General features: G+C 46.1%; 1 protein-coding gene and 1 pseudogene across 21 annotated transcripts in view; one reads left to right on the top strand and one right to left on the bottom strand.

The window, feature by feature from the left end:
* PHF20 (PHD finger protein 20) overlaps positions 1-15786 on the top strand; it is a 141637-nt gene that overhangs the window by 112195 nt on the left and 13656 nt on the right. For all 21 annotated transcript variants that reach the window (XM_089306836.1, XM_089306837.1, XM_008255971.5 and 18 more), the window contains 5 exon segments: positions 365-463; positions 1070-1234; positions 1689-1867; positions 10732-10831; positions 14127-14322. In XM_089306836.1, the coding sequence (XP_089162962.1) occupies positions 365-463; positions 1070-1234; positions 1689-1867; positions 10732-10831; positions 14127-14322 (739 nt within the window).
* Positions 11771-11883, bottom strand: LOC127491197 (U6 spliceosomal RNA; annotated as a pseudogene).

Here is a 15786-nt window from a genome sequence, read left to right as displayed (position 1 = left end):
GAGCCAGTGCAAAGCCAGGAGCTTCTTCTGGGTCTCCCACATTGGTGCAGAGGCCTGGCCCAGCCTGTGCTGTTGTAGATATTTGAGAAGTGAACCAATGAATAGTTCTCCATCTGACTGTTTCTGCCTTTCAGATAATATAAAAAATAAAGTGAATAAAAAAAAGGCTAAGTGATGGAGGAATGGCTCTGCCCCAGGCAGCCATCTCAGGAGCCCTCCAGGGGAAGGAAGGCGACTTCTCAGGCAGAGCCAGGCCAAGAACCAGCTACCCTGCCTGTGCCAGTTCTTCCCGTTGGATGTGTTTCATCCAGCATTAAAGACAAAACATTAAAATGTCAGCACTTAAACTCATGTTTAATTCTAGCTGCAAAAGACAAGGAAAAGAATAAAGAGAAGAAGTTCAAAGAGTTTGTGAGAGTGAAGCCAAAGAAGAAGAAGAAAAAGAAAAAGAAAGTCAAACCTGGTAACTCTTCCCTTGAGGGTTTTGCCTGGGGGCTTCCTCACCATGGGGGCGGGTGCTGTCTCCTGTGGTGGCCTCTGAGGCTGCTCTGGGGAGAAGCAGGACCAGCAGGCCTGTCCCAGGACTTGCGTGGGCCCTGCGAGGAGGTGCCGCCTGGCATTTATGGAAGCCTCCCACTTTCTGTGCTGGCCAGCATGCTCTGGTGCGGTGCTGTCAACACAAAGACATCCAAGTACTAGAGGATGTGCAGATGAGTGACTGCACTTCATTCATAGCTCTTAAACATCCGTCTACACCCATCTGAACCCTTTCTAGAAAGGATTTGCTCCTTGAAAAGTGTGTGTCTAGCCCCCAAAGAGATGTGCAAGAAAATCTCTTCCACCCTTGAGAGTTAAAGGGATGCCATATTTTGTTCTCAGTGTGTGTTTTCTGGCTTACAAAAAGGGGACACGGGGTAATAGTGAAAAGGAAGCAGTTGGGATTGAGATGCTCAAGGGTAGCTGCAAATCTAAATCCCTGGAACAGGCCCTGTTGGTTGGGAGAGATCGACTCTGTGTTGCCCTGGTGATATCTGCAGTTGCTCATTCCTTCCTGACACTGTGCTTCCAGAATGCCCCTGCAGTGAGGAGATCAGTGACACCTCCCAGGATCCTTCTCCACCCAAGGCGTTTGCTGTCACCAGGTGCGGGTCCTCACACAAGCCTGGCGTCCACATGAGCCCTCAGCTTCACAGCTCAGAGTCTGGAAACCACAAAGGGAAAGTGAAAGCATCTGGTAAGGAGGCTCTGATTGTGTTGCGGATCCTTGGCTTAGACCACTGTCTGCCGCAGCAGGTGTGACGTTAACTGTTCGGGCATTGTACTGGTTCTGATTCTTTCTGCAGTCTTCCCCTGTCTCCTTCCCCACTGTGTGCAGAACTTTACCAGTATCTCTTGACGAAGGCCAACTGGGAGCCAGGGCCTGACAGGGTGGGGTGGGAGTCGTGCGTCCTCTGACAATGAACGGCTACTAGCGCGGGCTCCGTTCTCTCAGTGTGATGAGGATACAGAGCGCAGTGCGGTGCCACCACGCAGCATGCTTTTGGAGGGGGGGGGGGGGGCTGTTACGAGAGGACAGGCCTAAGGAACAAAGGTCCCCATTTCCCAGCCCGTGAAAGCTCATGGAGCTTTACTTTAAATGGTGCAACTGTAATGTACAGTAATGCCTGTTGTTTTCCTTTTCCTCCCAGAGGAGGATAATCTGAGTGAGTCGTCTTCTGAGAGCTTTCTTTGGAGTGATGAGGAGTACGGCCAGGATGTCGATGTGACCACCAACCCGGACGAGGAGCTTGATGGGGATGACCACTATGATTTTGAAGTGGTCCGCTGCATCTGTGAAGTCCAGGAAGAGAATGACTTCATGATTCAGGTAGGTAGCGCTCCCAGGAACAGGTCCCTAGGGGGAGTTCAGCCCCGCAGCAGTGACGAGTCACCTCAGAAGCCCCAGGGAGAGTGTGAACAGCAGCAGACTGCGCTTTGTTTCTCCTTTCGGCTCCTCGGGATCCCAGGCTGCCCTTAAATAGCCCATAATAGAGTGAAAGAGGACCTGGGGAATCCTTGAACCTAACCTTGGGCTCTGTGTGAGCCGGGTGGGACCTGCAGTGGGAAGGACCTTGCCTCTCTTCACACCGTGAGGAGGGGAGCAGCAGGCACTCACCTTTGGGAGTGGCCCAAGCCTCTGTACAGCCTGTGGAAATGGAGGCTGGTTTTTTAACATAGTTTCTTGCTCTATGTTTTCCTGACATGCGTGTCTGTCATCTCTAAATCTGGGAGGAGCCTTTGGAGTGAGTTTGCCCTACCTGCTTGGTGAGACCCTCCCTGGCTAGCACCTGCTGGCCTCTGGCCCCTCTTTTCCTGTTCATTGCAGCTGTTCTTCATCTGGTTGCCTCCAAGGGCTGTTGTAAATACCCCAGGAATTCCTGACAGTTCCCTGGCTGGCCAGGGAATCTGAGTGTTTTTTTTTGTTTTTTTTTTTTTTTTAAGTAAGTCATGGTTCAATTAGTTAGGATTCTTTTGGGGTGAATATAAGTATTGCTGGGAAAATAGCCTGGGACTTGGAACCCGGAGAAAGCTGCCAGGCTCAGGAACCTGGAATTCTGTCTTGCGGTCAGTCCACTTTGTCTCCTGCTTCTCCCCACAGCTGATTTCATTCTTTTTCTTTTTGCTACTTGGCTTATTTTCTTGTAAAATGATCATTCATGACCCCTTCCCCTCTCACCAGTTTTACATTTTTGTGTTTATGGGACAACTTACGTCAAGTGAGGTTGTGATCTCAACCCCAATCCTGAATTCCTGGGTAAGGTGTAGGTTAGATAATAGCCTTAGACCAGAGTGGGAAGAGGTTGGTCCTGGGCCAAATGCTTCCCCCTGGGTTAGTCGTCTGATCTGTTGGTGGATGATAGAGTTTGGAAGTGTGGGCAGCCTTGTGTTGTATAACAATGCTGCCTGGGGCCTGCCTCTGTTACTGTGTGCATGGAAGTAGGGGTTGGAATGGCTACCCCCTTGACCCAGTCTGTTAAGATTATGAGAAAAACACCTCAGCCCTTGGCTTGCTTTCTGTGTTAGAATGTTATTTCCTTGTCCTGCAGTGCTGTGGACATCAATTTTGGAGGTTCACCTATGGGTCTTGATCTAATGCACACTTGCATTTTTGCCTCTTTATCTTTCCATTTGTCTTTTGTATTCAGCAATCCCCTCTGCTTTGGGGGCTTTACCTTTGTTCTTCAAATCTTTGGAGAAATCAGAGAGTGACTAGGTACACTTGCTTTTTCACTTTTTATTTTCCTAGTGCTTTTTAAAAATTTTTACTTTGAAATAATTAGATTCATAGGATGTTGGGAAGAAACATACAGGAAACCCATGCACTCCTCCTCCACACGCCCTCCTGTGCCAACAGCACACACAAACCACAGCCCAGTGCCAAAACCAGGAAATTGACATCGGCACAATTAACAGAGCTTATTCAGAGTTCGCCAGTTAAATACATGTACTGTGCACATTTGCATGTGCAAGTGGCTGTGTAGCCTTTTGTAGTCATTACCACAGTCAAGATACTCAGCTGCTCTGTCAGCACAAAACTCCTTCATGTTACCCCTCGTTAGCCAGCCATTCGGTCCTTTTTTCCCTTACCTCTAAGCCCTGGAAACTACTAACCTGTTTTACATCTCTCTTATTATGTAATTGTACGACTGTTGATGGATGGAGTTATGTGGAATGTATCTTTTCAGTGTAATTTTCTTGAGATTGATCCATGGTGTATGCATCAATAGTTGACTTCTTTTTATGGTCCGGTGGTGTTCCTTGGCATGCATGTAGCTTAGTAATGTTCTCTCTCTCTCTCTCTTTTTTTAAGATTGACTTATTTATATTTGAAGGGCAGAAAGAGCATGAGAGAGATCTTCCACCCACTAGTTCACTGCTCAAAGAGCTGGAATGGCTGGGGCTGGGCCAGGCCGAAGCCAGGAGCTAGGAGTTTCTTTCTGGTCTCCCTCATGGATCAGGGGCTCAAGGACTTGGGCCATCTGCTGCTGCTCTCCCAGGCGCACCAGCAGGGAGTTAGATTGGAAGTAAAGCAGCCAGGACTGGAACTGGTACCACTATGGGATGCCAGCATTGCAGGTGGAGGCCTGGCCTTCTATGCCACAGTGCCGGCCCCAGTAATGTTCTTTGTGTTCATTGTAGTGACACTAAATAATGGTTTAACATTTCTGGAATATTTTCAAAAATACCATTTTACCTCTAGCCAGGCTGTTGCAAGTCTTTGGGAAAAATTGGATAAACTAAATTATGAAGATGCATTTTGCTCATGGTTGGAGAACCATTAAATATAGAACCATTAAATGAATTATCAGGTTATTTGAACCCAGGATACCCAGTCAGATGTTCTGTCCCTAGTTATGGGGATTTACATTTATAATTGAGAAATGAGACAAAAAATTGTTTTTGAAATATAACAGCACTGTTTAAGCTAGCAGACTCACCTTTCCTTACCAGTGTGCAGGCACAGGAGCCCACACATGGACAGTCTCACTCACACACACACACACACACACACGCGCGCGCACACGCTCTCTTGCTCTCTCTCTGAGACACACACACACACACACACACACACATTCTCTCTCTGTCTGTCTGTCTCTGTCTTTCTCTCACACTTTTTGGGTTTAGGGAGTGTCTTTCTTTTTTTAGGAGCCTACATATTAACCTCTGGGACTCAAGGGTGCATGGAAGGTCTCCTTGATCACCTGACCTTTCTGGTTTTCAGAATACCTTGGTTCAGTGGTTTCCAAACTTTCTCAGCATCAGAAGCCCTTTCCCAACAGACTCTGTCACAGAAGCCCAAAATGTCTAACAAGTAAAACAGGTTTCAGAAGTTCGGTGTGGATAATCTTCATGTTTCAGGTCAGAAATGTAGGTGGCAGGCAGGTTCCCCTGAGGTCTGAGAGGCAGAGTGTGAGTGATAGTGGCTGACTTGGAGCATTTTTGGTGACTCATTTCTTTTTCTCTGGCTGTACGGCAGTGACACGAATGTGATGCACATGACTTTTGTCAGGGGGACTCCTCCTAAACAGCGTGCAGTGTAGTCCTGTCGATTCATCAGAGATGGGAGGAAAGGCTTAGTCCTAGGACAGCATCATGCTGAGCCAGCCTAGCAGTGCAAAACTGTGTATGGATGGGCTCTGTAGCCTTAACATTTGGCCTGAAACCTGAGTATGCATTTTTGTTGTCCCTCCGAAGCTCTGTGGATAACAATTTGAAAATTGTTTCATAATGTGAAGACATAAATTTTAAGTGGAGTTTTTTAATAAAGTTTATTTTATAGAGGATGTTGATGGTCTTTGGTTACTACCCTGTTTTTCTGGGTGTGTGCTCAGTTCTGGTCCCTGATAGCCTGATGGTATTTGGCCCTCAGCTGTCCCTAGGAGTTCCCACTGGGTGGGTAAGAAAGACCCCTCCTGACAAGGCTGTTCCATATCAACAGTATGCAAGCCAATTCTGATTCATGGTACTTTCTCCATTGACTGCTGTGTCAAGTATCGAGGGTGCAGCTTGATGCGCCATTTGATGCTAAGTGAAGAAATTGGGAACTATTGAGCTGTACCAACTATTACGGGGCAGTAAGGGCCAACTTCTTGTCTCCTGCATGTAAGCTTCTGTCTGGCCTCCCCCAAGCTGGCCTCAACTCAATACTTGTACCCAGCATCCTGGTGTTGAGCTCACTTCAAAGCTCCTTGGCTGGGGCCTGCATTGTGACACAGTGGGTTAAACTGCTGTCTGTGACACCGACATTCCATATGAGCGTCATTTCAAATCCTGGCTGCTCCATATTGGATTGAGCTCCTTGCTAATGTGTCTGGGAAATCAGCTGAAGATGGGTCAAGTACTTGGGCTCCTGCTACCCATGTAGAAGACCTGGATAGAGTTCAGGCTCCTGGCTTCAGCTGGCCCAGCCCAGCCCAGCCCCAGCCCCAGCCCCAGCCCCAGCCCCAGTCCTGTGGCCACTTCAGAGTGAGCCAAAGGATAGAAGGTCTCTTTTTCCCCCTCCCCCCCCCCTTTTTTTTTATTTATTTGAAAGGCAGAGTTACAAAGAAGAAGAGGCAGAGAAAGAGACATCTTCCATCCACTGCTTCAATCACTCCCCAGATGGCTGCAACAGTCAGGGTTGACCAGGCGTAGGAGCTTCATCTGAGTCTCCCACACAAGTGCAGGAGCTCAAGCATTTGGGCCATCTGCTGCTGCTTTCCCAGGCCCATTAGCAAGTAGCTGGATCAAAAATGGAACAGCTAGGAGGTGAAATGGTGCCCATTTAGGCCGTTGGTGCTGCAGGCAGCGGCTTTACCTGCTATTCCACAGCTCTGGCCCCAGTAAATAAATCTTTTAAAAAATAGATATATTTTTAGCCGGCGCCGTGGCTCCATAGGCTAATCCTCCGCCTTGCGGCGCCGGCACACTGGGTTCTAGTCCCGGTCGGGGCGCTGGATTCTTTCCCGGTTGCCCCTCTTCCAGGCCAGCTCTCTGCTGTGGCCAGGGAGTGCAGTGGAGGATGGCCCAAGTACTTGGGCCCTGCACCCCATGGGAGACCAGGATAAGCACCTGGCTCCTGCCTTCGGATCAGCGCAGTGTGCCGGCCGCCGGCCATTGGAGGGTGAACCAATGGCAAAAAGGAAGACCTTTCTCTCTCTCTCTCTCACTGTCCACTGTGCCTTTCCAAAAAAAAAAAAAAAATATATATATATATATATATATTTTAAAAACTCCTTGGTTTTTACTAGCACTTTTCTTTGCTGTCATTCGAGTCAAGAGTATGTCCTGCTGACTTTGTGTTGTGAAGGGACAGTTTCTTCTTCTTCATTTCTTTTAAAGACTATTTGAAAGGTAGAGTTACAGAGAGAGAGGAAGAGATTTTCTCTTTGCTGGTTCACTCTAGACAAGACCACAATGGCTAGGACTGAGCCAGGCCAAAGCCAGGAGCCCAAGCACTTGGACCATCTTCTGCTGTTTTCCAAGGCACATTAACAGGGAGCTGGATCAGAAGTGGGGCAACCAGGACTTGAACTGGTGTTCATATGAGATGCTGGTGTCACAAGCAGTGACTTAGCCTGCTGTGCCACAATACTGGCCCCAGGGGACAATTTCTGATGATCTCCTTCATGTGAGCAATGTACCTTTTCCACTCAGTAACTTCAGCCAAAAGTCACTAATATAGGTGGAGCTAATGAGAACAAATATAATTTAAACCTTTTTAATGCATTCAACCTCTAGTTAGGAAGGTAGGAATAATTTGTTCTTAAAATAAAATTTTAACTTAAATTTTGATATAGAACAACCATGGAATACATTTAGAATTGTTTTCTGGAAGTGCATGAATTATTTTAGAGAAATAATTTTCTTTTGGTCATTTTCTTACTGATATCAACTTTAGGTATATTATTGATTGATTATATTTATCTGTGATAATCCTGCTGAATAACCATGAGTATTTGAGAAACCTGGGTACACATAGAAATGAACATCAGGAAATGCATTTGATATTTAAATTACTTTGAATGCTTCAGAGCAGATTTTAGCAAAGTTCTTAAATGGCCATATATCAAATATTTTAGGCTTTGTGACCACATGGGTTTGTAGCAGCTACTCAGTTCTGCCCTATTCGTCCGTAGGACACACGGCTGGGTTCATGTAATATTTTATTCGCAAAAGTAACATTCCACTTGGGTTTGGCCTATAGGCTTAATTAAACTAGCTGGCCTTTGCCCTAGAGCAATAAATATACAATAAGTACTCAATTCCACTAAAAGTTATTTAGCAGTTTTAACAAGAATCTCATTTTCAAAGCTTTATATTTTTAAATTTGTTTTTTCTTTGTTGCTAGATAATGCACTCACATAGTTCAAAGCCCAAAAAACAAATAGAAAACACTTAGCTCCACTTTATCCCACAACTACCTATTCCCTAGAGGCAACTGTTGTTGCCAGTTTCCTATTCTTTATATATATATATATATACACACACATATATACACATATACACATATGTATATATACACACATTCTATGCTACAATGCTGGCCCCAATTTGTTTTTTAGATTTTTTTAAAGATTTATTATTCAACAGGTAGAGTTACAGGGAGAGAGGGAGAGAGCAGTCTTCCATCTTCTGGTTTACTCCCCAAATTGTCACAGTGGTAGGGCTGGGCCAAGCTAAAGCCAGAAGCCTGGAACTCAATCCAGATCTCCCAAGTGGGTGGCAAGATTTGGGCCATCTTCTGCTTTCTTAGGCACATTAGCAGGGAGCTGGATCTGAAACAAAGCAGCCAGGACTTTAACCAGTGCCTCATGGGATGCTGACGTCTCATGCAGTGGCTTAACCTGCTGTGCCACAATGCTGGCTCCCTGTTTCTGATTTTAAGGGTGGTACAATGAATAACCAAAACAATTATTTATTTATTTGGAATAGTGACAGAGAATGAGGGAGAGACAGTGAGAGATCTTCAGTCTGGTGGTTCACTCTCCAAATGCCCACAACAGCCTTTATGGACCAGGTTGCAGCCAGGAACTCCATCCTGGTTTTCTACATGGGTGACAGGGGCCAAGTACTTAGGCCATCGTTTGCTACTCTCTCAGTCACATTAGCAGGAAGCTAGATCAGATGTGAAGCAGGTAGTACTTGTACTGCCACTCTAATATGGAATGCCAGTGTCACAAGCTGTAACTTAACTCACTGTGCCACAACACCCGAGTGAATTTTTGAAAAATTTTTTTTAGCTTTTTAAAAAAATTTGTTTGAGAGGCAGAGTTACAGTGAGAGAGAAGGAGAGACAGATCTTCCATCTGCTGGCTTACTCCCCAAATGGCCATAGCATCCAGGGCTGGGACTTGAACCAGCGCCTATATGGGATGCCCTGTCACAGACAGCCCTTAACCTGCTACACCACAACACTGGCCCCTAAACTTTTTTTTTGAAAGATGTATTTATTTATTTGAAAGGCAGAATTATAGAGATCTTCCATCTGCTGGCTCACTCCTCAAATGTCCACAACAGCTGAGGTGAGGCCAGGCGGAAGCCAGGAGCCTAGAACTTCATCCAGATCTCCCATGTGGGTGGTAGGGGCCCACACCCTTGAGCCATTTTCTACTGCTTTTCCATGTGTATTAACAAGGAGCTGGGTCGGAAGTGAAACAGCCAGGACTTGCACCTGTGCTGATAGGGCATGCTGGCTTTATAGGCATCATCTTAACCTGCTGCTCCATAAATCAAACTTTTAATAATGATTTAATCTATACCCACATGCAAAAAAGCTATCATTTTGAATTTTGAAATTTAGCTGTGTTTTGATTCATTTTTAGTGATTCCTAGTCCTCAAGACACTTAGAAAATGTATTGGTGATACTGTTTCATCTTTGTTAGTCTGTTTTCTATTCTTAACTGCTTTTTTTGTCTTTCCAACTCTACTTTTCCTCTCTGAGCCTCCATTTCTCATCTGTAATTTGAAGAATCTGTATCACATCCTACATGAAGTCTCTCCTAGCTCTGCCCCTGTTGGTTCTGATATGGTTAGCTTCCTAGAGACCTTGTATCTGCCCAAGGAAGCCCTGTTGCTGCTGAGGCCATCTGACTTCAAGTGGTTGATAACTGTCTCTTCTTCGGATTTGCAGCCCCTTGTATAGCTCCCTGTCCTCCTCCCAGGCTAACCTGTGGGTAGGGTAGTTAAAAATTCAGGGCCTTGGTCTGGAATTGCTTGAAGTGTCCTAGTGTCTCCTTGGAATTCCTGCCTTTCCTCTCCGTTCTCTACTCTCTCTTCTGTAGTTCTTGAACTTCTGTCCTCAGCTACTCACTGTCTCTTATTGCTGCCTTCGTTGTCTGACTCCTTCCTTCCCCTCTCTTCCTCCTGCTCTCTCACCTTCCCAATATCCCAGGAAGGCAAGTGACCATAGAGATTAAATCTGCCAGGGTTGTGTTTTGGCCTGCCTTTGCCTCCCATCAGCTGTGTGACCCTCTGTGAGGTTTATAAAGAATAAATGCAAACCATTAACATGTGTGATGCCTCCAGGAGGGCTCAGAGTGAATTGGCTTGCTCTCTAGTAGTAGCAACCATGTCATACATAGAGCTGTGAGCTGGGGTCTGCAGTAGGAGCTTTTTTTATGTGACCCATTGAATCCTCATAGACAGCCCTGGGGCAGGTAGGAATCATGTCCCATTTTGCAGATGGGGAAACTGAAGTCCAGGGAAGAGAAGTGTCCTGAGGAGTCACACCACTAATGAATGTCTCAGCCAAACTCCATCTCACCCTTTCCTCATTTCAGGTTAGCCTTTTTCCAGATTCGACAGTGTAAACTGCATTCCCATAAAGGGATCAGGAAAGCAAAAGTCTATAGAAATGGGAGTGAAAAATAGTTGTTCTGATGAGATCAGTGCTGTTTTTAATAGATCTAAATATCATAGTATAGCAGCCACTGGCTTTATGTGGCTTGTGAGTACTTATGATATTGCTACTGTGACTGAGGAAATGAGTTTAATGTGTTTGTTTAAATATGGAGCCCCATGTGGAGCCGCCATATTACCATATTAGACAGTACCTGTCCACATTTGTGGCCGCAGCTCAGGTCTGTAGAAGTGAGTGGGAGTGCCCCTCCCTCCCCTCTCCTACTGTCCTCCCTCCAAGCAGGTGGGTCTTCCTTTTGGTAGAGGATACCTTCTGAGTTTAATTTTTGTTGCTTCTTTAATTCTAACAGTGTGAAGAGTGCCAGTGCTGGCAGCATGGGGTCTGCATGGGATTACTGGAAGAAAATGTGCCCGAGAAATACACCTGTTATGTTTGCCAAGACCCTCCAGGTAGAGATTTCTGGAGTCAGGGATACTCACAGTATGTAGCCTTTTCCATAGCACACCTGGCTATGATGCCTCCTAAGTGTCTGTGGTCTTGAACCTCACTTCTTTGACCTCAGCTAGACTCCAACTCCTTTGTCCTTAGCCCACCTGAGCTGTGCCCTTGGCTGTAGTCCTGTCCGAGTACTCACCACACCACAGTGTGGGTGAAAAGGCTTATGTAGTGGAAGACTGGTCTTGACCCAGGATGTTTTGTTTAATTGTGGTTTAAAAAAAAAAATGAGATGTATTCTTTTAACAACAACAAAAAATCGTAAGGTCTATTTATTTATTGTCCACTCTTCAGAGTGGTGATTTAATTCCATAGCCGTAGGATCAGTTCATTTCATGGCTACATGGTTGCCTTGGGTGCCCCTTTCCAGAAGAGGTGGATGAATCCGTGGTTCTTGTCTTGCTGTCAGTGGGTGGTGACATTGTTGAGTCTTTGCCTCAGCTGCAGTGTCCCACTTCCCTTACTGCCAGGTTATTCTTGAGAGCCTGTGCGTTGTCCTTTGGTCTTCTGTGGTGGACCTGGTAGGAACTCCTACTGCTGTTACAGAGTTCAGAGAGGAGAGATAAAGAGAGAGAATGAGATAATTCATCCACTGGTTCTTCCCCAAATGATTGCAATGGCCAATGCCGGGCCTGACCAAAGCCAGGACCTTCATCTGGCTCTCCTACTCAGGTGACAGGGGCCCAACCACTTGGACTATCTTCCACCACTTTCCCAGGCACTTTGGCAAGGAACTGGATTGGAAGTGGAGCAGTAGTTTCTCAAACTGGTGCCCATATGCATGCTGATGTCACTGATGGCACCTTAACCTGCTACACCAGAACACCAGCCCCTTTCAACAAAATTTAAGTGTATAGTAGAGTATTGTTAATTAAAAGTACAAAGAAACTCTTAAAAATATGGAACATTTAGGAAATGTGCACATCATCCTTTTGCAGAGGCCATGCCAATCTTCTCTGTACTCCTATTGTTTCCATTTTAGCATGCGTGCTGCTGCAGTGAGCATCTTCTCTTGTTCTTGAATCACAAGGTTGACTGTGTGGGCTCTGTACTTGGCTTTTTGGGAGCTACAGGAGGTTTGGAAACCTGCCTTTGCATCTCTGCTCCCTGGAGGGGAGCTGTGCCCTTGGAGGAGAAGGTCAAAGGCATGGTTACATGGAGCCCCTCACTCTCCAGAGCATGATTTAATTCCAGGCCGTAGGATCAGTTCATTTCATGGCTACATGGTTGCCTTGGGTGCCCCTTTCCAGAAGAGGTGGATGAATCCGTGGTTCTTGTCTTGCTGTCAGTGGGTGGTGACATTGTTGAGTCTTTGCCTCAGCTGCAGTGTCCCACTTCCCTTACAGCCACATTATTCTTGAGAGCCTGTGCGTTATCCTTTGGTCTTCTGTGGTGGACCTTGTTGGAACTCTTACTGCTGTTTTTGCTTGTAAGGAAGACATCAGTGGACAGAGGATCTAAATGACTTTTCCTAACCCCCTAAAGCAAATTGGGATTAGAATGTGCTTGGAAGGTCAGCTCTTGATTTTGCTGTTTGTGTAGGGAAAGACTGGCCACCACAGTTCATTTGGACCTGATGACCTCTCTTGTGACCTCTTTTGTGAGTCCTTGTACTAGATTAGTCCATAGACAGAGAAGAATCTGCCTCTGTTTGTCTCTTTATAAGGAAAGAATGTGGTCAGATAATTAGAAAGGCAATCAAACAGGCCCAGAAGGGACATGACTGGCTCAAGATCACTCCATCAGTTAATGGCAGATAAGTAATGAGGACCTGCTGGTCTCTGACTTTGTCTTGTGAAACAGTTAGTGCTACCATGAATCCTACTGGAGCACCAGTGCCTGTAACAGCTGCCTCTGGAGGCTTCCCCAAGGTTCTGTGTGGCACCTTTTAGATATCTTTGTTGTTGACCTTATCTTTGTCTCCACTCTTTCTTCTTTCTGAAGTCACATATGCCATCTTTATCAATTCCTTTGCACTTTTAATTTCTTCTGTAGCGTTAATTACCAGGGCTGTGAATTGACTCCTCTTGAACTGATGAATACTAAGTGTCTGTCACAGGGTTCGTGCTTACAGATTATTGGACTCTGCAAGGGGTTGGGCCCAACGTTCAATCTGATTGGTTTTTAAAAGATTGCTTAAAAAGGTTCAGCAGCATTGAGGTACATACATCCCCATCATGTGCATTAGCAAAGCCCAAAGGAGCCCAGTGAACTTGGTGGGGATCACTTGGATGATGTCAGAGTTTTTGTAGATTCTGACAGGTGACCAACAGACTGGTTGAAAGCTGCCCCCTGGGCTCTTGGAACAAGAAGTGATGCCAAGTCACATGTGCTATGATTTTGGACCTCCCTAAGAAGCCCTGTAATGAATAAGACCTCTGAAACCATCCAGTTCATCTGTCCTGTGACAGACGGGAATGGGAGATCCAGAGAAGGGAAGGGGGTTGGTAGGTGTTGAATCTGGAGAGGGACCTGGAGCTTCTTTTCATTCACTTGGTAAACTCATTCAAGATACATTTTGCCAGGCCCTGGGGACACAATCATGAGCTAGGTGGTTCTGCCCCTTCTGCCTGTGAGTAGGATAGGGGGCCCAGGAGCATGCGCCAACAAGTTACATAAACAACTAGACTGTTAGGTGGAGAGGGGGAAGCTGTCAGGTGGGGAATGGCTGGAAAGCACTGGTGAGGGTTTCCTCACTTTGGGAGATAGCCAAAGGCTCTGAGGGGTGGCTGGCTGGGCGGTGAGGAGCCAGCCTTGCAAAGCCCTTGGGGTTTGTTGCTCCAGACATGAGGGTGCTATAGCAAAGATGCCAAACCTGAAAGAGTTTGCTGTGTTCTGGAAATGGAAAGCAAGGTACTGTATGGGTGGTGGAGGAGGGCAGGAAGGAGCTGAGTTCTGTGGACCTCATTAAGCCAGGGTAGGGCTTTGGGTTTCCTTCTTGGAGCAATAGCAAGCTGTGGAAGCTTTTAAGTAAGGGAGGCAGTGAAATGATTTACATTTAATGAGATAATTCATTTTTTCCACTGCACTTCTGACCAGTCGCAAGAGATCAGAACAATCCATGCCTTACTGACTGTCTTATCCTCAACACCTAGTAGAGAGCTCAGCATATAGTTGGTGCCAGGTGAATGTACACTGAATGAATTAGCAAAAAGAGCACACTAACCTATCCTCCAGTGTTCCTATGATGATTGAATGGCCTGGGTTTCCTTCAGGCCACATTTAACCCTCTCATTGTCACTGCTTTAGGTCAGAGGCCTGGCTTCAAGTACTGGTATGACAAGGAGTGGTTGAGCAGGGGACACATGCATGGCCTGGCATTTCTAGAAGAAAACTACTCTCATCAGAATGCCAAGAAAATTGTGGCCACCCACCAGCTTCTTGGCGATGTGCAGAGAGTGATCGAGGTTCTGCACGGCCTGCAGCTCAAGATGAGCATCTTGCAGTAAGTGTGATGTCTGCAGCTTTGGGGACCATCTGGGGGTGGAACAAATTTGAAAAATTGTAAAGCTAAAAAATCAGTCTTAAGACTCATAAGGAGGGGCTGGTGCTGTGGCTCAGCAAGTTAATGCTCTGACCTGAAGTGCTGGCATCCCATATGGGTGCTGGTTTGAGACCCGGCCACTCCAGTTCCGATCCAGCTCTCTGCTATGGCCTGGGAAAGCAGTAGAAGACAGCCCAAGTCCTTGGGCCCCTGCACCTGTGTGGGAGACCCAGAAGAAGCTCCTGGCTTTGGATCAGCCCAGCTCTGGCCATTGCAGCCAATTGGGGAGTGAACCATCGGATTGAAGACCTCGCTTTCTCTCCCCACCTTTCCCTCTCTCCCTCTCCTTCTCCCTCTCTCCGCCTCTCTCTCTCTCTGCCTCTCTTCTCTGTATAACTCTGACTTCCAAATAAATAAATCTTTTGAAAAAAGACTTGATAAGGGGGCAGGCATTTGGCCTAGCAGTTAAGACATCACTTGGAGTCTGGCGCTGTGGCGTGGTAGGTTGAACCTTCATCTGCGGTGCCGGCATCCCATGCAGGAGCCAGTTCCTATGCCAGCTGCATATCTGCCTGTGAAGGCAGTAGAAGATGGTCCAAGTGCTTGGGCCCCTAGACCTGCATGGAAGACCCTGAAGAGGCTCCTGACTCCTGGCTTTGGATCAGCTCAGCTCCAGCTGTTGTGGCTGTTTGGGGAGTGAACCCATAGATGGAATAGAATAAGTCTTTTAGGAAAAAAAAAAAAAAGACATCGCTAGGTATCCCCACTTGGCACATGGGAGTACCTGGGTTTGAATTTGGACTCTACTCCCGATTCTAGCTTCCTATTAATGTGTACCCTTTGTCTCTCTGCCTTTCAAACAAAATGAAATAAATCAATTGAAACATAAAATAAGTTAAAAAAAGAACGTTTATCATGTAACTGAGAATTTTAGTAAAGGTCTCAAATTCAGTCTTGTTTACTTACTTATTTGAAAAGCAGAGAGAGAAACTAGAGATCTCATATACTGCTTCACTCCCACAGTGGCTCAGGCTGAAGTCAGGAGCCTGTAACTCAATCTGTGCCTCTCTCATGGGTGTCAGTGACCTAGCCACCCAAACCATAGCCCACCGTACCCTATGGTGTGCACCAGCAGGAAGCTGGAATCATAAACACAGCCAGATCGAGAATCAGATATTCCAACGTGGGATGCAGGCACCCCAAGCAGTATCTTAACTGTTATGCCAAATGTCAGATGATCTTTTTTAAAAATCAACTTTACTGAGAAATATTTAATATATAGTTTACCTGCCTTTAAGAGTTAATTGAGTTTTAAAAAAACTTTTTAAAATTATTTTTTATTTATTTAAGAGGCAGAGAGAGACAAACAGTGCTCCCATCTGCTGGCTCACTCCCCCAAAAACCTGCAATCCCAGGCTGAGCTGA

This window comes from Oryctolagus cuniculus, chromosome 11 (genome assembly GCF_051225735.1).
Source record: "Oryctolagus cuniculus isolate XC-2025 breed Fujian yellow rabbit chromosome 11, ASM5122573v1, whole genome shotgun sequence".
NCBI lineage: Eukaryota > Metazoa > Chordata > Mammalia > Lagomorpha > Leporidae > Oryctolagus > Oryctolagus cuniculus.
Note: the sequence above shows the minus strand (reverse complement) of the source record. Positions and strands in the feature narration are given on the sequence as shown.